This window comes from Cherax quadricarinatus, chromosome 35 (assembly GCF_038502225.1).
Source record: "Cherax quadricarinatus isolate ZL_2023a chromosome 35, ASM3850222v1, whole genome shotgun sequence".
Taxonomy (NCBI): Eukaryota; Metazoa; Arthropoda; class Malacostraca; order Decapoda; family Parastacidae; genus Cherax; species Cherax quadricarinatus.
The window spans coordinates 1805519-1831535 of record NC_091326.1 but is presented as its reverse complement, the minus strand read 5'-3'; the positions used below and the strand labels follow the sequence as shown (position 1 = coordinate 1831535).

At 41.5% G+C, this 26017-nt stretch overlaps 1 protein-coding gene across 4 annotated transcripts in view; it reads right to left on the bottom strand.

Annotated features, from left to right (window-relative positions):
• The window catches only part of Pxn (Peroxidasin), a 243207-nt gene that overhangs the window by 41343 nt on the left and 175847 nt on the right, over positions 1 to 26017 (bottom strand). For 3 of the 4 annotated variants that reach the window (XR_011392793.1, XM_070091299.1, XM_070091297.1), the window contains exons 3-5: positions 13308 to 13379; positions 8829 to 8900; positions 3747 to 3818 (exon numbers count right to left, since the gene is read on the bottom strand). Coding sequence is in view for 3 of the 4 variants with exons in the window: in XM_070091299.1 (XP_069947400.1) it covers positions 3747 to 3818; positions 8829 to 8900; positions 13308 to 13379 (216 nt within the window). In the remaining variant the exon portion in view is untranslated. Of the gene's footprint in view, positions 1 to 3465; positions 3538 to 3746; positions 3819 to 8828; positions 8901 to 13307; positions 13380 to 26017 lie in introns of all 4 variants that reach the window. The other variant, XM_070091298.1, reaches the window with a different exon arrangement.

The following is a 26017-nucleotide window of genomic DNA, read 5'->3' as shown; positions in this document are numbered from 1 at the left end:
GCCTGTAAGATAAGATTTCGTTCGGATTTTTAACCCCGGAGGGTTAGCCACCCAGGATAACCCAAGAAAGTCAGTGCGTCATCGACGACTGTCTAACTTATTTCCATTGGGGTCCTTAATCTTGTCCCCCAGGATGCGACCCACACCAGTCGACTAACACCCAGGTACCTATTTGCTGCTAGGTGAACAGGACAACAGGTGTAAAGAAATGTGTCGAAATGTTTCCACCCACTGGGAATCGAACCCGGGCCCTCCGTGTGTGAAGCGGGAGCTTTGGCCACCGGGCCACCTGTATACCATGTAGTATACATGGTATATATATTTACTACAAGTATACCTGTAGTAAATATATTATTATTATTATTATTATAAGTAAACTTCAGGTATGATCTGACTGATAGGTAATTAAATGCTAGCAACTGCACAAAGGTCATTAAAGGTTCATTTACTTTGCACAACATCGATCAAGATTATTTTAATACCTAAAACAGGAACTCTTAGTGTTTATACACCGAGAAATATACAGTAATGTGGGTACTGAGACAAAATTCTATATTTCTGAAAAAAAAATCGTAAAATATGATTAAACAATTCATGTAAAACTAGGAATAAATCAAACCGTGTGGGAATACAGCTCTCTACCATTATTACAACCATATACAGTAACATTCAAAACAACTACGGGTGGAGTTGAATGATAGCTCTAGGCCTTTCGTGTTGCAACACATCAGGAACTTGCAATGTTGTAGAAAAGAGGAGGAAGTCCAAGCAAATAGGATCACAGGAAGCGACCACCAAGGGTGCTTTCTGTGATCCTCTTTTCTGCAACATTATAGGCTCCTGATGATGTGTTGATTGCAACACGAAAGGCCTAGAGCTATCATTCAACTCCTCCCGTGGTTGTTTTGCATTTTCTAACGCTTGCTCGCGATTTCTGCATAAGAGTAATATATATTTAAATAACCTAACAATAACCCAATAGAGTTAAAGTGACACAAGGCTGTGGTGGTTACATGAGGAAGGCCAGAATCTGTCTTATTAGTAAGTTTATTCAGGTATACACAAATACAATTACATAGAATTATCAGACATAGCAGCATATGTGTAGAGAACCTAGGATAACCCAAAAAAAAGTCAGACAGAGTGACTTATTTCCATCTACATCTACAACTACAAATTTCAGAGTTATCCTGGCACTTCGAGTCAGGATTAGATTCACGTCTAGTTTCATTTGTAAAATCTACATATATAATTTATATACTACTTTTTTTTAAATTACCGGCATTATTATAATCAATGGATCAATTCATTTAGTGGTTGAATCCATTATTTTTTATACCGTTCCACCGTTTTTGGACACGACATAATAATTATTTAAATGCCTCCCTGACTCCTCACAGGATGGGTGTGAGGTGCATAATGAACTACACAAAATCAGTCAAGTGTGCTAAGTTTAATGTTGTCTAGAAGTATGTCTTGTAACTCTGCATTCAATAATATTTACTATAATTACATTATATATATATATATATATATATATCATATCATATATATCATATATATATCATATATGTTAATGTTGCAGTTTAAAAACTGTAGTGTAAAGCACCCTTCTGGCAAGACAGTGATGGAGTGAATGATGGTGAAAGTTTTTCTTTTTCGGGCCACCCTGCCTTGGTGGGAATCGGCCGGTGTGATAATAAAAAAAAATAAAATATATATATATATATATATATATATATATATATATATATATATATATATATATATATATATATATATATATACACATTTTATTTACATAGTTAAAAATCTACATACGTATTTATATCAGCTAACAAACTAGTCATGCATTACAAGAAATGTTACCATACATCGACACCATGCCTAACTCTTCTAGGGTAGGGTAGGTGCCTGAGCCCGAGCCTTTAGCTCATAAGACTGTCATTCCCATTTGCCCCTTTGGGGCGGGGATGGCAGACCAGAGAGGCCTAGCTTGTGGCTAGGCCTGGGGACAGTTGGTCCCAAAGATGAGGAGGTACTTGTGCCTCCTCCCATGGGAGACTTAGGTCTCAGACACTCCCTAAAGAAGGGAGCCAAGGCCGGGCCACCACTTGGAAAAGGCCCGGGCCGGGAGAATACCGGCTAATCTTTAATAATAATAATGTTACCATATTTTAAGTACAAGTGTTTGGTGCACCTGATACCAAAATTAGTAGTGACAAGTAAACTTTAATCTATAAATATACCTTGAGTAAGCTTTAGTTGGGTGTCTGACCTGCATGTTAAGCTACACTCCTGGTGTGGTCCCAAGAAGGTATGATCCCCCAGCCTCTTATTCTGGTCTTTCTCCATCTCATTAGCCAACTTTCTTAAACATATCTTGGTAATTTATTCTCGTTAGAATATCCTAAGTTACTGTTACAGTCTTTGCATTGGATCAAAATTAGCATAAACATCTGTATTTGCAACATTAAATGTTGCAAATACAGATGTTTATGCTAATTTTGTATATATTTGTAGGATAAGTATTACTCTTAAGAACACTTAGTGATCTACCTTCTTGAAGACATGATTCTCCTCTCCCAGTTGACATGAGTGCATTAATCGTACCTTTGCCAAAAACTTACGAAGCTCGAAATTTCATGGTAATTTTGCTTTAAATTCAAGTTTTTTCTCGAGCATAGTATTAACTAATTAAGCAGCTTCACCTGTGTGAGACATCACAGGTGTTGAGGGAAGCTTGTCTTGACTCACCAAGAGTATTTACATTATTATTATAATCAAGGGGGAAGCGCTAAACCCGGAGGATTATACAGCGCCTGGGGGGGAGGGATGTAGAAGGTATTCAGGCTTACTTCGGGGAACTGGAGCACAGACCAAGGAGTATTTACAAAATTTCGTGAAATACGAATCAATGTTAACAAAGCCGGGTAACAAGTTACTGGTGAAGTAATCACACAAGAACAATGGATACATGAAATTTACTCTGTACATTATAAATAAATAATTTTAAAGTATAAATACAGTTAGGAAGTTGACCGAGAATCGGCTTTTGGCACAACTAGTGACCTTTTTTTTTTATTCTTTTCACAGTTGAAAACACTACTGTTTAATAGGTATTAAGTATCTTCTATGTACATTTATATCACGGTGCATTATAGTATACATTAAAAATACTGTTTTCAAGTGTGGTAACTAATTTTTTTAATGGTTCGTTAGGCTGTTGTGTGTAATAATTGTATTAATCATAATCCCCGAGGTTCCAATTTCCACACCATGCAAAAAAAAGGATAGAACTTTTTTTTTTTACAAAAAATCTTGAGTAACCAATAAAATACTCTACAAATACCGCTACTTGTGCTCTACATGGAGGTAATTACTTGGTTCATTCCACATAAGGACATTAGGAATACATAACGTGCTACTAGGTATCCACAAAACCCTCTACATTTCTTTACTTACAGCCTGTGCAACCTATTCAAGCTGGAGAATACATCGGGTCCTAATTTTTCAATCTTGTTGAAATGAAGATATCTGTAAAATAGGCGGACAACATTAGGTTGACCACCCACCCCAGCCTACAACTTAGCTTAGATCCTTCATGCTACCTCACACAAGCACCATTAACCACACCCACTAACACGTGACTTTATGAAGCAGCTCTCTACCAACTGGTACTTGTGTGAGATAACATACCAGGAGACCACTATACTGCTATTTGTAACTTCTTAACGTATACTTACAGCCGTTCCAAGTTGGGCAAATTGGAGAAGGTGTCAGCCTCGAATGTTGCAAGGTCGTTGAAATGAAGGTACCTGCAATGATGAGGGAGTGTGCAGTGTAGGGTGCAGTGTGTGGTGGTGAGACAACGTAGGCGTCAGGGTGTGATACTCCTCTACTTGTCGTATGAGTGGATAATGAATGGCAGAGCGGGGTGTTGTGCACATTTGTGGATCAACACAACAATGAGGATATATCGCCCTTGCACTAAGGGTTCCCACAGGCTGCCCACTCAACATTTCACTGACACACTATGAACAAGACAAAAACATAAGCACTCAAATTGAGAAGTTCAGTGAGTGTTCACTGTGGGTTTTGAGGTATCTTGCATCCAATTTAAGAAAAGCAACACTGCACAATCAACTGCAGTTTAAAAATATAAACAACGAAAATATGCTATAAGATATAGAGGAAATCATAAGAGTAGATGTGAGACAGAAGACAGTAATGAGCCTGGCCTATGGCTGGGCTCTGAGAGTAGTGAGACTAGAAATTCATCAATCGTATGAAGGGAAGCACTAAACCCGTAGGGTTCACAGCGTCTACGAAATGGAAGGCAATCAGGTTCGATCGAAGGAAAGGAAGGATAAGTCTAATTCTTTGGATCAAAAGCTCACTAACATCAAGGAAACTCCCTTGATGGGGGTAATGATCGACAAAGCTGATCAGTTTGGACAGTAAAATGTCATTTACCTCACGAAACATAAGGTATATTTTCTTCATGTTAGACCTGCGTGTGTACGTCTGGAGCAGTTTAAGATACTTCTTGTTTGGTGAGGCAGTGTACTGTTGGTTGACTCGAAACTCATTTCTGACACTGCCAAGTTGAAGGTTGGTATGATAAGCAGTGGCCAGGTGGTGGTGTTTGCTCGTCAGAAACAGGACAAGTGTCTCTTGACATAAGTGGTTTAGCGTCCGCTGTCTTACCCCAGCTAAGTTATAACTCCTATTTAAAAAGCAAACTATCACCACATACAGTAGTAATAGTACTGTCCAAAATTGGTTTACACCGAGTGTGTATTCTCTAGTTTTCACATGTCAGGAGGGAGGCGGAGACCTTAAATGTAGACGTGATGTTGGTGGTTGGGAAGGAGGATTCTGTATGGGCCAGCAAGTAACTATGGTATCCCGGCTCACTATTGTTTTTAAAGGTTTATGTGTAGGTAAATGTAAGTAGGTACGGGAGGCGAAATTAAGACACATGTGCAACATCTGGGTATCTTTATTGTAGAAGTTTCGCCATCCTGGAGTTTACCTGGAGAGAGTTCCGGGGGTCAACGCCCCCGCGGCCCGGTCTGTGACCAGGCCTCCTGGTGGATCAGAGCCTGATCAACCAGGCTGTTACTGCTGGCTGCACGCAAACCAACGTACGAGCCACAGCCCGGCTGGTCAGGAACCGACTTTAGGTGCTTGTTCAGTGCCAGCTTGAAGACTGCCAGGGGTCTGTTGGTAATCCCCCTTATGTATGCTGGGAGGCAGTTGAACAGTCTTGGGCCCCTGACACTTACTGTATGGTCTCTTAACGTGCTAGTGACACCCCTGCTTTTCATTGGGGGGATGTTGCATCGTCTGCCAAGTCTTTTGCTTTCGTAGTGAGTGATTTTCGTGTGCAAGTTCGGTACTAGTCCCTCTAGGATTTTCCAGGTGTGTATAATCATGTATCTCTCCCGCCTGCGTTCCAGGGAACACAGGTTTAGGAACCTCAAGCGCTCCCAGTAATTGAGGTGTTTTATCTCCGTTATGCGCGCCGTGAATGTTCTCTGTACATTTTCTAGGTCAGCAATTTCACCTGCCTTGAAAGGTGCTGTTAATGTGCAGCAATATTCCAGCCTAGATAAAACAAGTGACCTGAAGAGTGTCATCATGGGCTAGGCATCCCTAGTTTTGAAGGTTCTCATTATCCATCCTGTCATTTTTCTAGCAGATGCGATTGATACAATGTTATGGTCCTTGAAGGTGAGATCCTCCGACATGATCACTCCCAGGTCTTTGACGTTGGTGTTTCGCTCTATTTTGTGGCCAGAATTTGTTTTGTACTCTGATGAAGATTTAATTTCCTCGTGTTTACCATATCCGAGTAATTGAAATTTCTCATCGTTGAACTTCATATTGTTTTCTGCAGCCCACTGAAAGATTTGGTTGATGTCCGCCTGGAGCCTTGCAGTGTCTGCAATGGAAGACACTGTCATGCAGATTCGGGTGTCATCTGCAAAGGAAGACACGGTGCTGTGGCTGACATCCTTGTCTATGTCAGATATGAGGATGAGGAACAAGATGGGAGCGAGTACTGTGCCTTGTGGAACAGAGCTTTTCACCGTAGCTGCCTCGGACTTTACTCTGTTGACTACTACTCTCTGTGTTCTGTTAGTGAGGAAATTATAGATCCATCGACCGACTTTTCCTGTTATTCCTTTAGCACGCATTTTGTGCGCTATTACGCCATGGTCACACTTGTCGAAGGCTTTTGCAAAGTCTGTATATATTACATCTGCATTCTTTTTGTCTTCTAGTGCATTTAGGACCTTGTCGTAGTGATCCAATAGTTGAGACAGACAGGAGCGACCTGTTCTAAACCCATGTTGCCCTGGGTTGTGTAACTGATGGGTTTCTAGATGGGTGGTGATCTTGCTTCTTAGGACCCTTTCAAAGATTTTTATGATATGGGATGTTAGTGTTATCGGTCTGTAGTTCTTTGCTATTGCTTTACTGCCCCCTTTGTGGAGTGGGGCTATGTCTGTTGTTTTTAGTAACTGTGGGACGACCCCCGTGTCCATGCTCCCTCTCCACAGGATGGTAAAAGCTCGTGATAGGGGCTTCTTGCAGTTCTTGATGAACACGGAGTTCCATGAGTCTGGCCCTGGGGCAGAGTGCATGGGCATGTCATTTATCGCCTGTTCGAAGTCATTTGGCGTCAGGATAACATCAGATAGGCTTGTGTTAACCAAATTCTGTGGCTCTCTCATAAAAAATTCATTTTGATCTTCGACTCTCAGTCTGGTTAGCGGCTTGCTAAAAACTGAGTCATACTGGGACTTGAGTAGCTCACTCATTTCCTTGCTGTCATCAGTGTAGGACCCATCTTGTTTAAGTAGGGGCCCAATACTGGACGTTGTTCTCGACTTTGATTTGGCATAGGAGAAGAAATACTTTGGGTTTCTTTCGATTTCATTTATGGCTTTTAGTTCTTCCCGCGATTCCTGACTCCTATAAGATTCCTTTAGCTTAAGTTCGATGCTTGCTATTTCTCTGACCAGTGTCTCCTTACGCATTTCAGATATATTGACCTCTTTTAGCCGCTCTGTTATTCTTTTCCGTCGCCTGTAAAGGGAGCGCCTGTCTCCTTTTTCTTAGAGGAATAAGCCTTGTGCATACATCGAGTGCCAGGACAAATTCCAGGACATAACTTGAAGACAGTAGGACTATATACAGAAGATGAGGTAATCAGTCCCTCAACCTTGGAGTAGGTGCGAAGAGCACCATAGTCGTGGAGATTCTGAAGCAGAAGCAAGGAGCCTGGCGCTTATATACTAACGTCAGGTGTAGTATATAAGCGCCAGGCTCTTTGCTTCTGCTTCAGAATCTCCACGACTATGGTGCTCTTCGCACCTACTCCAAGGTTGAGGGACTGATTACCTCATCTTCTGTATATAGTCCTACTGTCTTCAAGTTATGTCCTGGAATTTGTATTGATAAAGCCACTGGATGGCGAAACGTCTACAATAAAGATACCCAGATGTTGCGCATGTGTCTTAATTTCATCTTGTCGGTATTATATACCATTCTTGCACAGGTACGGGAGGCGGAGGGAAAGCGATCTGTTGGTGCATGTAGGGGTGGTTGTTGTGCTGGACCAGACGCTAATGGGTGGACGAGATTGAACTATTTACATGGTGCAGGACGCTGTGTGGTCCTGGCCATGATGGAGGGGGTACTATACGGTGGTAACTTTGTGCTAGTGGGTGCCGCTTACTGGTGGGTGAAACCATCACTCTTTATATAGTGAAGGGTGTCTGAGGGCGGGTCCTTTGATTGGTCAAGTGGGCTTGTGAAATATGGCAAATGGTGTCATGCAACAAGCCCTTGTATATGGTGTATACACACCTTGTATTCGGCTGAAAATAGTGGTGGACATACAGCGTCCTTATGTATGGTGTATAATCACCTTTGAGACAGCAGGAATCATGCATCTGAAATTTACTTGCATCTTACAATCCACAGTACATTAAGAGGAAAACTGCAACGTGAGTTTGATAAAGCCATCCCAGTGGAACCTGAAAAGAAATAATTCAGTATTTACGCTGCCTGTTATACTGCTTGCCTCTTGAGGGGAGTATGGACATGCACAATTTCCCCTTTATTACACGATCAACGTTCAGCGTCACCAGCAGGCCAATATGCTCACATACAACACCTTGTGGCAACACTGGAAAAGTTCTTGTCTGTGGAGAATAAAAATCCTAATACTGTAGCTGGAACGATTTATAACTGACCCACAAATTGGAAATGGAAAAATAGATAACCCTGCACCAGTGACGAGTGAAAAAGAAAAAAATGTGGAGTAAAATAAGTTTCTCTCATTCTTTATGTAAAACTAGCAATTAAATATGAAAATTTTATTAAATCTATAAGACTAGGCATGTTCACTTAAAATATTGATTTTAACACTATAATTTTAATTTCTAATCTGTGATCGAGTTGTAATCTGTTGTCTGTGAGAAGCATTAGAATAAACTAAGGAGGGGGGGTAACTATTATAACAAGAGATGAACATATCACATGGAAGCTTAAGTCAGAGGTGCTTCAGAAAACACTCGTTCTACCGTCTTATATTTAGCAAGTAGTGAACAAACGGTAACCTAACATGACGTTAATATAACAAGTGCTTATTCTGTTACCTTCACAGACCAGTCACAAAATAAAAAATGACCTGCACACACTTTATGAATAAAAGGTTTAAGGTATAAAAGAAGGAGAGAGAGGCCTTAATTAAACTTATCTTAGCCTAAAAGCAAGATGAAGGAAGAAAAACGTTAGTGGTTACTCACAGTTGTTCCAACTTGTCCAGCTCTTGGAACACCTGGCTCTCAATAACCCGTATCCGGTTCTTATACAGGTACCTGAGAGTAAGAGAACGTCTTCAAGTATGAGTTAGCAAGCACCATACACACATCAACCACCCAAGGTAATATATGTACATAATTAACACTCGTCCAACAGTGGGTTATCTTTATTATTGAAACGTTTCACTTACACAGTAGGTTTCTTCAGTCAAATATAGAGGCAGCTGGTATAGTAGTGAAATGAAGATAATGTAATCAGCCCATCAACCTTGGAGATATGAGGTGGTCAGTCCCTCAGCCTGGAGAAGCTAGTTCTATGGTCTGGAACGATATCGTTCACTACTATACCAGCTGCCTCTATATTTGACTGAAGAAGCCTACATGTAAGTAAAACGTTTCAGTAGTAAAAATACCCAACTGTTGCACTGGTCGGTATTTTATACAATTTTCAACAATATATGTATATATTCCCATTTCTTATAAATGTACACACACACCATCCACTTCCCACACACAGCACAACAGAAAGATTTCGCAAGATTCGAGGGATCCTAATTCTAGTACGTAGTAACTTCCCCCTCCACCTACTTCCCCGCATTTGTCTCCTTCCATCGTAAGTAGTATACTAACTTCCCTACATCCGGTAACATCATACCCTCCTTTTCCATCCCTGCCCACGCCTAAAGACAGACAATGAGAGAATGTCCCTCTTCATAACAACACATGCTATGGGTATAGCATGATTAGATTTACTCTACATTAGGAGCATCGAACTAAATGACTCCCACTTCTCAGTTTCTCTCCTTGTCCTCTCACAAGCATATGTCAACAAATATTCTAAACCTTTCAGAACTAGGATATTAGTTACTCCTACCTTATATCTTGCAAACTTCACCTTCGTCACGTTATTTGCAATCATGCGCAGGTGACTAAGCAAAGCCCAACATTCACCATTACAGATTTAATTAAAGTTCAGCACTAATCTGTCTGCTAGTTCATATTGCCGTATTGTGTAAACAATGATTCTGCGGAGTTACACCTAACAAGCCTCTTGAGAGTTATGTGTACAATATTGTGTATACCATGTGAGTATAAAGCTGTATACTGGCTTTTGACGCGGCGATATCCACACAATATTAAAGCCAGGCTGCTTCAGGCGGCGAAGATAACACAAGCAACGCTACAAATCATATGGAATCGTTAGATAAGAAGAAAATATCGACTGTGACGGTCAACCTTACACCGGCCACTCGTGCTATTCATGTGTGCCAATAATATCAACGATATCCATCAGAGGCGCTGCTGAAGCATCTCCAGACACTCAACGGACGGGCAAGCCAGTGGTCGCTGTAGCTGCACCAATCAGCTGGTCATGACACAGTAAATCGTAATAAAACGATTACAAACTGCACATAACGGGTGAGGCTCGAACCTTTGGCAAGCGAGTAAAACTAGTAGTCCAGTGTGCTACCAACTGGACCATACCGGTCTAATAAAGCTCATCCAACTAAGTATATTTCTATACACTACAGGGAGGTTAGCATGGGCCACCACTGTGATCACAACTGTAGATTTCTACAGACAAATCTCATGGTCATCTTATAGCTAAATTCTTTACTGAGAAGTTCTTTGATGGTGAATGATTCTTGATACAAGGACCTGGAACTACCCTCCAATTCCTTGAACCAAACCTGGTTATCTCCCACTTCCCAGGCGTTGTATAACCCTCACAGATTTAGCGCTTCCCTAAATATATATACTGTATATTAATAATTATGAGAGTCCCGATTTAGGTTACACTTCTGTGAGGAGCAAAGCAGAGAAGAGCGGTGAGGCGCCTGGCTGGCTAGGGCAAGGTACCTCCACCAAGACTCCTTTCACCTGTTTACATTGCTTCAACTACACCCCTCTCCTATTACCTTCTCCTAGTACCCTCTCCTAATACCCCCTCCCCAGCATCCTCTCCTAGTACTTTCTCGTAGCGCCCACTCCTAGTCCTCCAGCGTCTGTATACTTCGCATTTTATCTGTACGCTAAACATACACAGTATGCCACCTCTGAGAGCGTTTTATCAAGTGACCTTTGAGCAATGATTTATCTCGAAAGCTTCTTTCTGCATTTGTTCCAGCAATATTATTTATACCTGCTGGTAGAAGGTTGAAATTTTGGACCATGGATATTTACAAGGTTCTCTGTATCTCTGGCGCCTCTACTTTTCACTGGGTTTATTGTACACTTCCCATATTTTTACATTGTGTAGATTGTAAACGTGACCCCCCCCCCTCCCTCACTTTTTTCCATATATAAGCTATTATCTTTAAAAACCATGCCTTTTTTCTGCAACTAAAGTTTATAAAAGGTAGTGACACGTGTATATGTCAATAGACAAGCACAGAGTATTTAATATCGACAATGAAGTATCAAAATTATGGGCTGAAAGGCACAGTTTACTGAGAGGATAAGTGGCATCATCCAATAAAACTAGCCCTTCGGAGCAAAATGAAAAAAAAAATCTGTTTATGATGTGATAAATCAACAGATTAATATTTAATGTTGGCAACACAAGGTGTGAGAATATGGCCCTCGAAGATAGCGAGCAACACAGTAAAGACCAGCCTATCGCCTTTAAAACAAAGTATTTCAATGTTGCTAAGGCAGTCCACACGAGTGGAGAGACATCAGTTACAAGAAGTACCCTCGGCTCGTCAACATTATCTACCTAAAATTCTTGGGACGCGAAATTGTGTTCTTTGGTCTTTAAGTAACGTGATATTACTTATTAAAGGGTGTCAGTGAGCCAGCGTAGTCGGTCCTCATTTGAGCGATATACGCGTCAGGAAAAGTTTTCCGGTTTATCCTGACAAAGAAAATACCACCAGTCTCTCCATTATGGCCTCATAAGGGTGTTAAAATGTGCTATATATTACAAGGTAAGAGGTGACGTAACTGTCACTCCTTTTATGATCACCTCTTGTAAAGGGGACACCACGAGTGTGCGAGGAGACACTACCACCAAGCATCCACATATCCATCTTCTTAGTTGTCTCCAGCCAATTATTAATTCAGCCTTCTTGGTGCTATGAAATCCTTCACTCAACACCATCTCAAGCAAAATGTTAAGTTGTTTACCTTCCTCACATCAAACAATTCAGACACTTGATTCAGGCATCGTTTGATCTCCTCCAGTGTGTTGCCTTGTATGTAGTGCACCAGCCATCACCCCTCATCTCTTGGCCTCTCCAGCAACCTTCACACCACCCTGTGTTGTTGTGCTCTTAGCTACATATTCACTCGTTGTTGCTGTTCCATTCGTCAGGAAAAAATAACCTCACTCGAGTATTTTTTATATCGAGTATTTTTTATATGACTCGTTCAGATGGCCCTATGGCGGGGTGGTGCAAGTGACAAACACTGGATGATGTCTACAGACATTAAAATAAGATAACTGTTAGTACCATGGTGGACCATGGCAAAGTAATAGCCAGCTTACCCTTCGCACTTAGTGGTTTGAGTGGCCATACCATTGCAGACACGGACATCAAACGAACGCCAGACTCGTTGGCCTTAACAACACTTTAAACTTGCAAGTCGTTCAACCAAAGTTGTACTAAGGTGTCGTACTAAGTGTTCCTTACTGCCACCTAGACTAGACAACTACGGCCTGACACTGTTCATAGCTCTTACACCTCCAGGTAGTTCTTCCCTGCCACCTCAACACTTACAATGGGGCACAATGAATCGTACACTTAGACGAGAGAAAAACGGAGAACGGGCTTTTCCCTCGGTCTTTCTAGTGATGTAACAATGTTCAGTGAAGTCTGACAAAGACCCACTGTAACATCTGTAATCCTGGTTTTTGCGCTACCGCTCACAGGATGAGCATGGGGTGCACAATAAATCATGGGGGGTACATCAGCCACAAAAAAAAAAAAAAAAATAGAAAATAAGAACTTGTGCTGGTCCAGTGAGTAGACGGTACTGAGTTTTAACTTGTAGATGAATGGTTCAGAGAACCGACATGTTGATAAATTAGACACATATGCAACTCTTGGGTATCTTTATTGAGGAAACGTTTCGCCACACATTGGCTTCATCAGTCCATACGAAGGAGAAACTTGAAGAACAGGAGGAGAATGAGGTAATCAGTCCCTCAACTACCTGATGAATACTGTAATAGAGAGGAGGGGATGAAGATAAAGTAAAACAAACTAAGGAAGAGTATGGTGTATGGTGACACAGTGCAGAGTAGCAACAAAGTGAGCCCAGCGATTGAGATGAAACTTACCAGAATAAAGGAAGAAGAGAGAAAGGAGAACTAAGAAGTGTCCTTGAAGAGGATTGCCTTCTTGATGTCAGTGAAGGGCTTTTGATCCAAGAAATTGGGGCTACCTCCCCCCTTCCAAGGCTCAAACAAGAAGTCCAGAATGAATAACATGTAAACAGTGGGTGTAGTGAGGTACTTACAGGTAACGCAGAGCCTCTAGCCCAGAGAAGGAACCATTCTGCAGGCGAGTGATGTGATTGTTGTTCAGCAACCTGCAACAGTAACACAACACTAAGTTAATAACACTGTACTCTACAAACCAATACAACACTAGGTTAATAACACTGTACTCTACAAACCAATACAACACTAGGTTAATAACACTGTACTCTACAAACCAATACAACACTAGGTTAATAACACTGTACTCTACAAACCAATACAACACTAGGTTAATAACACTGTACTCTACAAACCAATGCAACACTAGGTTAATAACACTGTACTCTACAAACCAATGCAACACTAGGTTAATAACACTGTACTCTGTGATGAATGGTTTTGAAAACCGACAAGTTGAAGAATTGAGACACTTATGCAACACATGGGAATCTTTATTGAAGAAACGTTTCGCCACACAGTGGCTTCATCAGTCCAATATATAAGTATATAAGCCACCTCTCTGGCCCTATGCTGCACTTCCTACAAGAGTGATGGACTGAACACATCGATTCCAGGTTGAGGGACTGACTACCTCAAACTTCTACTCTCCTTACACATTTCTACTTTGTATTGGACTGATGAAGCCACTGTGTGGCGAAACGTTTCTTCAATAAAGATTCCCATGTGTTGCATAAGTGTCTCAATTCTTCAACACTGTACTCTACAAACCAATACAACACTAGGTTAATAACACTGTACTCTACAAACCAATACAACACTAGGTTAATAACACTGTACTCTACAAACCAATACAACACTAGGTTAATAACACTGTACTCGACAAACCAATACAACACTAGGTTAATAACACTGTACTCTACAAACCAATACAACACTAGGTTAATAACACTGTACTCTACAAACCAATACAACACTAGGTTAATAACACAGTACTCTACAAACCAATACAACACTAGGTTAATAACACAGTACTCTACAAACCAATACAACACTAGGTTAATAACACTGTACTCTACCCACCAACACAACACTAGGTTAATAACACTGGAAAAATAAACAAAAAATTAAGTATAACGCGATCCTTTACTGACTACGTTTCGCCCACACAGTGGGCTTTATCAAGTCACAAACAAATCTACCTGGTTGAAGAGTACACGAGTATATATAGAGCGAATAGTCAGGTGCAGAATGCTGGGTAGGTTGTCTGAACCATTCATCTACGAACCGCTGAGAATGTTTGGTAGATGAACATCAAAATGGTATACAATACCGACAGGTTGTTAGGTAAGACACATATGCAACAGTTACACAACTTTATTCCGAAACGTTTCGCCTACACAGTAGGCTTCTTCAGTCGAATACAGAAAGTAGGCAGGAACAGTAGAGATGTGAAGACGATGTAATCAGTCCATCACCCTTGAAGTCGTAGAATTTGAGGTTGTCAGTCCCTCGGCCTGTTCCTGCCTACTTTCTGTATTCGACTGAAGAAGCCTACTGTGTAGGCGAAACGTTTCGGAATAAAGTTGTCTAACTGTTGCATATGTGTCTTACCTAACAACCTGTCGGTATTGTATACCATTTTGATGTTCTTCTTCAGTCGAGTACAGAAAAGTTGATGGAAGCGGAAGAGGCTTGAAGACGATGTAATCAGTCCATCACCCTTAAAGTTTTGAGGTGGTCAGTCCCTCAGTCTGGAGAAGAGCATTATTCCATAGTCTGAAACAATATGGAGTTGAAGTGACAGGATGGAGCCTTATATAGCGCCAGGAGGTGAGTCGTAGGTCACTAATAGAACGCAGATGTTGGGAGGTCAGGTCCCTCTCAAATCCAGTCGTTCTCACTAGTAGAGGTTGTCGAACACTGCAACACAAGGGTATCTTGGCACAGACCTGAAATCAACTTCGACAACCTCTACTAGTGAGAACGACTGGATTTGAGAGGGACCTGACCTCCCAACATCTGCGTTCTATTAGTGACCTACGTCTCACCTCCTGGCGCTATAAGAACATAAGAATGTAGGAACACTGCAGAAGGCCTACTGGCCTATACGAGGCTCCATCCTGTCACTTCAACTCCATATTGTTTCAGACTATGGAACAATGCTCTTCTCCAGACTGAGGGACTGACCACCTCAAAACTTTAAGGGTGATGGACTGATTACATCGTCTTCAAGTCTCTTCTGTTTCTATCAACTTTTCTGTACTCGATTGAAGAAGCTTACTGTGTAGGCGAAACGTTTCGGAATAAAGATACCTAACTGTTGCATATGTGTCTTATGTGCAAGAAAGGTATAAAATACCGACAATATGAAAGTTAAGACACATGTGCATCATCTGGAAATCTTTATTGTAGACGTTTCGCCATCCAGTGGCTTTATCAATACAGATTAGTACTAGAACTCAACACACAACTCAGGATATAAATAACCATAATTTAAACCTAGAAGATGATTGATCATGTTGACCCTGATCTAAACCTTCATAATCTGACACCCAATCAAAACCTATTGGAAAGTAACTGCGTTTATTACACAGCATCACAAGCCACCACTATCCTAAACAATGCTAAAAGTCTATCAGTACTTAACTACAACATCAGGTCCTTAAGCAAACACTATGATGACCTCCTAGCACTCCTTGAATCACTAAAGACACCCTTCTCCTGCATTATTCTTACTGAGACCTGGCTTAAGCAGGACACAATAGATATCTACCCTCTACCAGGATACACAGCAATTCACAACTGCAGACCAAACCAAGTTGGGGGTGGTATTGCAATCTATTACTCTAACCAATTATCTTGTCTTAGCACCACTTGCTTTAGTGATGAATATGGGGAATACATTTTTGCTAATTTTACTGTAAAAAGCCTTAAGACGCCTATAACAATCGGTGCCATTTACCGGATACCTCACACAAACATCCCAAATTTCAGTGAGAAATTAAAGTCACTAATAACAAACAGACAAATGAATAAGCACCACCTTCTCTTAGCTGGAGACTTCAACATCAACCTTGGCTTACTAGATGATCAGCCTGTAACTGATTTCATCAACAATATGAACAACACACTTCTCATACCAACAATAACTAAACCAACCAGGCTCAGTGAGACAAGTGCAACCATAATAGACCACATATGGACCAATATACTAGCCCCCCTTAAATCAGGGATAATCACAGATAGCACTACAGACCACTACCCTACCTTCCTCCTGACAAACATTAGTAAACCACCACTTGAATACAACAAAGTCTCATTTAGACTCCATGACGAGGCCTCAGTAAGGAAGTTCACAGCTGACCTAGAGACTGTTGATTGGCCTACAGAATTCTCCAAGGCCAATGGTATTGATGACTGGACAGACATTTTTCTTAACAAATTACTTAGACTATACAACAAACATTGTCCTATAAAAACAAAACAGATCACAAACAAACGGCTTGGTTGCCCATGGCTAACCAGCACCATTCTGAAATCCATTGACAAGAAACACCAATATGAAAAGCAATATAGACAGGGCTTAATACACAAAGATATTCTTAAACACTATTCATCAGCTCTCACCAAAGTAATAAAGAAAGCCAAACAACTATACTACTCCAGTAGATTCACAGACACTAGAGGAGATATAAAAAAGACCTGGAAAACACTCTCTCAGATTCTAGGGACCCACAAACTGAGAAAAACCAAGAATATTGTCCTAACTAAACCTAATGAAACACCACTACATCCCACTGACACAGCTAACAAGATAAACGACTTCTTCTCAACCATAGGATCTAATCTCGCCAGTAAAATCCCACATACCAATGCCCATGCCGGGGACTACCTAGATGGGAATTTCCCTAATTCCTTCTATCTTGCACCAACTGAGCCCACGGAAGTCACTGAGATTATAAAGTCACTTAAAAATAACTCGGGGAATCTGTCTCACGTCCCACCATTACTGTACAAGCGAGCGGCCCATGTCCTTTCGCATGCTATTTCATTACTTTTTAACAAGTCACTAGAGACTACCACCTTCCCGAAACTACTCAAGATGGCAAGGGTTACACCAATACATAAAGGTGGTGACCCTACAGACTTAAACAACTATAGGCCAATATCTAACTTACCATTGCTATCCAAAATCTTTGAGAAACTCGTGCACAGGAGACTGTATTCATTTATAACGGCTCAAAACATACTCAACCCCTGCCAATTTGGATTCAGGAAAAATAAAAGCACTAATGATGCAATCATAAAAATGCTAGATCTGCTTTACACAGCATTGGAAAATAAGGAATATCCACTAGGAATTTTTATTGACCTAAGAAAAGCTTTTGACACAGTAGACCACGACATCCTACTTCACAAACTTGATCATTACGGTATAAGAGGCCATGCGCTTGCTTATTTCAAATCTTACATTACTATTTTGACACAGTAGACCACGACATCCTACTTCACAAACTTGATCATTACGGTATAAGAGGCCATGCGCTTGCTTATTTCAAATCTTACATTACTAATAGGTATCAGTACGTCACCATTAAAGACACAGCATCAGCAACACGGCCACTTGATACAGGAGTTCCGCAGGGAAGTGTCCTTGGTCCCCTGCTCTTCCTCATATACACCAATGACCTTCCAAACGTATCCCAACACCTGAAACCCATTCTCTTTGCTGATGACACGACTTATGTCATCTCTCACCCTAATCTTGCCACCCTCAACACCATTGTGAATGAGGAGCTGATTAAAATATCGACTTGGATGACAGCCAATAAACTTACGCTTAACACTGACAAAACCTACTATATTATGTTTGGTAGCAGAGCAGGAGATGCACAAATTAACATTAAGATTGACAACACTCTAATTACCAGAAATAATGGGGGCAAATTCCTAGGCTTATACCTTGACAACAACCTGAATTTCAGCACCCATATCCAGCATATAACCAAAAAAGTATCCAAAACGGTTGGGATCCTCTCCAAGATACGATACTACGTGCTGCAAAATGCCCTTCTCACACTATACCACTCACTTATTTATCCATACCTCACCTATGCTATTTGTGCTTGGGGATCAACTGCAGCAACACACCTAAAGCCAATAATAACCCAACAAAAAGCTGCAGTAAGAATAATCACTAAATCCCATCCCTGGCAACACCCCCCCCCACTCTTCATAGACCTAAACTTACTCCCAGTTCAGTACATCCACACTTACTACTGTGCCATCTACATCTACAGGGCCTTAAACTCTAATATCAACCTTGACCTAAAACGCTTTCTTGATAGTTGTGACAGAACCCACAGGCATAACACCAGACACAAACATCTCTACGACATTCCCCGTGTCCGACTAAACCTTTACAAAAATTCAATGTATGTCAAAGGCCCTAAAATCTGGAATACCCTACCTGAGAACTCTAGAACTGCAGACACATTCATCACCTTCAAAACTACCATTAGAAAACATCTTATCTCCCTGATACACCCCATCAACTAACTACACGAATACCACCTGGTGGTTCACACTTACACTCACTCACTCATTTGACCATAAACAGAAATATTAATCTCAATCTTAAAATAATGAATCCTGTGATACTCCAATACTGAAACTATGTACTGTGCCAAAACAAAAGCATTCACATTGCTAAACTCACAAACTAGTATTTAGTCATTTAGCCATAATACCAACTTACCTCATAATTTGTAATATTTTACAATTAAGAATAAAACTAAGTCTGCCCGAAATGTCTAGCCATGCTAAGCGTTCTAGTGGTACACTCTGTAATCACAATTTTACTACATGTAAACCACACAATAACCAAATTTCTGTAAACTCAGCATTGTAATCCTTATAGAGAATAAACTTTGAATTTGAATTTGAATTTGAATATACAAAAGATGAGGTAATCAGTCCCTCAACCTTGGAGTTAGTGTTCACAGCATCGTGGTGGAGGAGAATCTGGAGCAAAGGCAAGAAGACTGGCGGTTATATAGGCGTCAGTGGATAGGGACGGGCAGCAGACGAGGGCATAGTCACTGGTAGGCGGGATTCCCCAGTGGAAGTAGGTCCTTCCCAAAGAGATGGGTTAGTTATATCCACTGACGCCTATATAACCGCCAGTCTTCTTGCCTTTGCTCCAGATTCTCCTCCACCACGATGCTGTGAACACTAACTCCAAGGTTGAGGGACTGATTACCTGGAGTTTACCTGGAGAGAGTTCCGGGGGTCAACGCCCCCGCGGCCCGGTCTGTGACCAGGCCTCCTGGTGGATCAGAGCCTGATCAACCTCATCTTTTGTATATAGTTATACTGTCTTCCTATTATGTCCTAGAATCTGTATTGATAAAGCCACTGGATGGCGAAACGTCTACAATAAAGATTTCCAGATGTTGCACATGTGTCTTAACTTTCATATGTGTCTTACCTAACAACCACTGAGAATGTTAGGTAGATTGGACCTGAGACGGACCTGTAAGGCACCGCTGGGAATGTTTGGTAGATTGGACCTGAGACGGACCTGTAAGGGACCGCTGAGAATGTCTGGTAGGTTGGACCTGAGTGAATATCAAAATGGTATGGAATACCGACAGGATGGTTGTTAAGACACATAGGCAACACTTAAGCAACTATATTCCGAAACGTTTCGCCCACACAGTAGGCTTCTTCAGTCGAGTACAGAAAGGAGCAGTAGAGATGCGAAGACGAAGTAATCAGTCCATCACCCTTAAAGTCGTAGATTTGAGGTTGTCAGTCCCTCAGCCTGGAGAAGTTCTGTTCCAAAGTCTGGAACTAACTGAAGATCAAGCGACAGTGTTGAGACTTAAATACTGTCGGAAAGAGAGGTGCAGAGTAGTAGTAGTGAGACAGTAGTAGTGACACTGCAACACAATGGCATCTTGGTACAGAACAGAAAACACCTTAGACAACTTCAAGTGAGAACCGTTTGTTCTGAGAGGAACATGACCTCTCAGTGGCTACAATCTCACTACTACTACTTTGCACCTCTCCGACAGTATTTAAGTCTCAACACTGTCGCTTGATCTTCAGTTAGTTCCAGACTTTGGAACAGAACTTCTCCAGGCTGAGGGACTGATAACCTCAAATCTACGACTTTAAGGGTGATGGACTGATTACTTCGTCTTCACATCTCTACTGCTCCTTTCTGTACTCGACTGAAGAAGCCTACTGTGTGGGCGAAACGTTTCGGAATATAGTTGCTTAAGTGTTGTCAGCATAGTTGCTGATCCCTGTATTCCCTGTATTATATAGCATAGCATATTAGTATCATCCATGTGCTTTAGATACGAGATCCCTTGTAGGCCTGTGGCTTTGTGTGACGTCACGAGATACAGATGTCGTAGGTTGAAGGTAGACACACTTGTAGGATGGTAACTATACTGTCAGACTGAGATGAGGGATGGAGCCCAGCTGCCTTGCCTGTCCGCTGAATGGTCTGCCGCCGAGTGAGGCCGGGGCAGAGGTATGAGCCTACACATCTGTATCCCGTGACGTCACACAAAGCCACAGGCCTACAAGGGATCTCGTATCTAAAGCACATGGATGATACTAATATGCTATGCTATATAATACAGGGAATACAGGGATCAGCAACTATGCTGACAGTGTTGCCTATGTGTCTTAACAACCATCCAGGTTGGACCTGAGACGGACCCCCACGGGAAGGGCGGGTGTGTATCTAGTTATGTAGGATAACAATGAAGTTTCTTGGCAAGGGTTTAGTTATGTTATAGAAGCCATTGTTCTAGTTAGTGACCTACTGGCCCACACAGCCATCATAGTCTGGTTGATCGGGCACTTGGCAGAGGTAGTAATCCAGTTTTATCTTAAAAAAAAAAATCTACATTTGTTCCAGTAATATTTCAGATATCTGCTGGTGGCAGATTCAGTAGTCCAGAACTAGGGTTGTGGATATAGTGTTCTCATATTGCGCTCGTGGCGCTCCTACTTCCTCTATTATTGGTGAAACATTTCGTCTGCTCTGCAGGCTTCATACAGAGATGAATTAGTGGAGGGTGATTTGATATAATTAGTCTTGGCGCAAAATAATTTAACTACATTAAACTACCTATGCAGTTCCTCGGAAATGTGAGACATCACGAAGGCGCTTCGAAATTTATTGTTTTTTCACAGTGGTTGTTCTGTACATTGTGGTATCACCTGTTTATTGTGATGTTATTGCATTAAACTACCCATGCACTTCGTCCACTTTGTCTTCCACCAAGGCTGATGTCTCCACGACTGTGATTCATCTGTATTTGACTGATGACGCCTGCAGCGCGGGCGAAACGTTTCGTTAATAAAGATTATTACTGTTGCACATGTGTCTAACTTTTCAACCTATCGGTATTGTAGATAATTTATAATAAGATGAATGAATTTTACTTAGTACTTGTAAAGAGAGAACAACGTTAAGACAAACTATCAACTTGGACAGTATCAGTTATTGACAGTAACAACAGAGTAACTGTATTACACACCCGGATTTGTGGACATTGTCGACGACGACCCGTGAGCCAACACAGTAGGCACCAGCAGTTCTCTCATCTCACACAACTGGCTCTCCTTCACGATTTATTGCTCGTCTATCAGATCTTTTCAAGAATTCCATGATGTGAACCAGTGGCTCCCCAGAGGGAATGAACCCACTGGGGAAAAGAAGGGTGGGAAAGGAGAAGGAGGGGAAGAAGAAGAAGAGCTCCGACTTAAATTAACCTATGATAACTACCACCTGTACTCTCGCTCTGTACATTAAATCATTACTGAGCCTCGGGGAACCAGCAGCCCAGACTCTCTTATACACAAGTCTGGGAAGTTAGTTCAAACATTTTAAGGGTTGTGTTGTAATAAAGGAAACTTGGGGATATTCTGACACCTTGAAAGATGCTGCCGGCAGCAACAGACAGTAAGTATACAGTGTACACACAAGCTCACACCAAACACACACAGTGTCTAGTGTAAACTCCAAGTACAGCAGTTACTGACTGACCTGTGAGTTGTAGCACCCACCTGCCATGGGTTTAAGCCCCATTCGTTCTGTGATTTAAGACCATTAAGGGGATAAAAGGGGGCTATTAGGGGATATTAGGAAATACTTTTTTTTAACCTTAGAGTGATAAGAAAGGGATGAGAGTAGATATAATAAAGGTCAAGCAACAGGGATACAATAATTCTGAGAGTAGTTTAAGAGGTGAGGTCAAGAGCAGAGACTTGACCCACACCAAGACGAGTGAGTGAGTACACAAGTTCATGAAGTCAGTCAGCACTGTGAACATGAATCCTGGCAGCAGCAGCAGCAGCAGCAGTCACACGAGCCTAAGATTACCTTTCCAAGGGCAGGTGAAACACGAGTAGCATGTCTGCCCTAGGGACGTCTGGGAACCCGTACTTAGCAGAGGTCACTGTATGTGCTTACGCTGCTGATGTAAGCACATTACAACAACATAAACAATAACAAAATAAACAAAATAACATAAACATAAACTAGAACATAAACAACACTAACCTTTACCTAACAATTCGAATATGCAAACTGAGAAGTTGGTATGTTACTGTAGGCCTACAACACCTGAACCAGTGAATACATGTACCCATGAGACTAGTAGACGTGCCCAGGTATACCCATGATGCTTCATGACACTAGCAGAGGTGCCCAGGTATACCCATGATGCTTCATGACACTGGTAGAGGTGCCCAGATATACCCATGATGCTTCATGACACTAATAGAGGTACTCGGGTATACCCATGATGCTTCATGACACTAGCAGAGGTGCCCAGGTATACCCATGATGCTTCATGACACTGGTAGAGGTGCCCAGATATACCCATGATGCTTCGTGACACTAATAGAGGTACTCTGGTATACCCATGATGCTTCGTGACACTAATAGAGGTACTCGGGTATACCCATGATGCTTCGTGACACTAATAGAGGTACTCGGGTATACCCATGATGCTTCGTGACACTAATAGAGGTACTCGGGTATACCCATGATGCTTCGTGACACTAATAGAGGTACTCGGGTATACCCATGATGCTTCGTGACACTAGCAGAGGTGCCCAGGTATACCCATGATGCTTGCTTCATGACACCAGTGGTACCCAGACCACACTGCACTGATTGTTGCTGGCTAACAAAGCTGGGTAATAACCCACCACACTAAGAGATATCAAATGCCTCGTTAGCCTCGTGTTGGCGCTAGTTCTTGTGCAGTGGCTGTGGTTCCCATAATCCCAGCTTGCGGAACTCCAGCCGAGTGTGCAGCGGGAAGGTATTAAATGCATTGTTTTATGTAGCAACGTTGGAAAAATGAGCAGTGTGCTGCTACACTACACTATGCTATGTGAGTTAAGACAGTGGCAACAAAAGCTAGCTATGTGACCCATCACGCAGGATGGGTCACATAGTGTTGAAATGAATCAGTCTGAGCTGGGAGACTTCACTAGTGTCAGTCTGAGTTGGGAGACTTCACTAGTGTCAGTCTGAGCTGGGAGACTTCGTAGAATAATGAGAATATCGTCAAGAATTTCATCCAAGGTTCGTTAGCTACAGTAACTTCAAAGGTTTCCTTGTAGCGGAGCTGGAGTTACTATTTACCTAGGAATTACCGTCTCTCAGGACAGCCTATTTCTTACCCAGGAGAAACCTCGTTTTTATTCAGGTATCTCAATCATCTCAGAGCAGAGTAACAAAAATTAATGTATATATGGACAAGCCGGACCGTCTGGTCCATCAGCAAGGTGTGAGTACCAGCCGGACCGTCTGGTCCATCAGCAAGGTGCGAGTACCAGCCGGACTGTAACGCCACCTAAATATTTGTGAGTTAGTTGTAAACAGTTGCAGTCACGTTATTATAACTTCTAGTTTTGAGTTATGAAGACCAAGTGTGTTAATGAAGACTTGGTGGAAGATGAGGGTGTCTGGCCAGCTAGTATGTTCTACTGTACCAGAAAATAACCTCAACCATCTCATTGCGAAGAACTTTTAACTTCTATCTGTGACCCCTTGTTGTCGTTCCTTCCTTCACTACTGTCTATTGTTGATGTGCTTCTCGTCACGTACTTTATCTTGTAGGTTATCATGTCTTCCCTGGTCCTTCTTTCTTCTAATGTTATCAGATTTACATATGTCAGTCAATGTTTTTCATAGATTAATACCCAAAGCTTCAAGACTAGTCTCATTGTAAACCACTGTACTGTGTTTACTTTCTGAAAGTTTTCATTCAGGTGAGTGCTTCATGCAGATGCTACATACTCTATGATGGGTGAGTGCTTCATGCAGATGCTACATACTCTATGATGGGTGAGTGCTTCATGCAGATGCTACATACTCTATGATGGGTGAGTGCTTCATGCAGATGCTACATACTCTATGATGGGTGAGTACTTCATGCAGATGCTACATATGATGGATGAGTGCTTCATGCAGATGCTACATACTCTATGATGGGTGAGTGCTTCATGCAGATGCTAAATATGATGGGTGAGTGCTTCATGCAGATGCTACATACTCTATGATGGGTGAGTGCTTCATGCAGATGCTACATACTCTATGATGGGTGAGTGCTTCATGCAGATGCTACATACTCTATGATGGGTGAGTGCTTCATGCAGATGCTACATACTCTATGATGGGTGAGTGCTTCATGCAGATGCTACATACTCTATGATGGGTGAGTGCTTCATGCAGATGCTACATACTCTATGATGGGTGAGTGCTTCATGCAGATGCTACATACTCTATGATGGGTGAGTGCTTCATGCAAATGCTAAATACTCTATGATAGGCTTGATACGTCATACATAGGATCTTGAATGATTCTGCAACATTACTGATATTTCTAGGTTCAGTAGTCGTGTATTCCCTGCATAAGTTAGTGTGTTGATAAACTTGGTACTACAATTAAGCCTGAGTCCTCCTCCTCGTGTAAGTTTTACAACCTGTCCACTAAATGTCTTCCCCGTTATCGATCATTTCTCTTCTCCAACTCTAATAACCTTGCATCTGCAGGAGTTGAATTCCAGGATGCATCATTCTAACCAACTCTACAGTTTATCCTGGTCATTTTTTTCCCTTCATTAGTCTGACAATATCCACGAACAGGGATACACAACTGCTTGTGGTATTTTGTGTTCATATACCAAATTGACCGAGCTGACCCTAGTGACCCACCAAATGTTACATAACACCAGATGCTTGTAGATAGAAGTGACCTAATATTAGTGTTATCTTTATTCATCTTGCACTCAAAGTCATCTAATTAAATGTGTTAAGAATGGTAAACACATCCATGACTTACATACGAGTCATTACAGTTATATATAGTTGTTAACATGACACTGATGTGGTTGTGGAGGAGGCAGAGCTCAGAGCTAGATGGTTACTATCTTCTACTAACAATGCTCTCCTGCTGCCCTCTTTACCCTGAGATAGTCAGTCTTGACTCTTCTTTCTCTCTCTCTCAGATTCATAAAGTTCCTTCAGCACTAAACTTCTCTTGTTTGTATCTGTTTTTAGCTTAATTAACGTCTTCTTATTACTGGTTGAGTCAGTGTCTTTCATACTGGTTGAGTCGGTGTCTTTCATACTGGTTGAGTCAGTGTGTTTCATACTGGTTGAGTCGGTGTCTTTCATACTGGTTGAGTCAGTGTCTTTCATACTGGTTGAGTCAGTGTCTTTCATACTGGTTGAGTCGGTGTC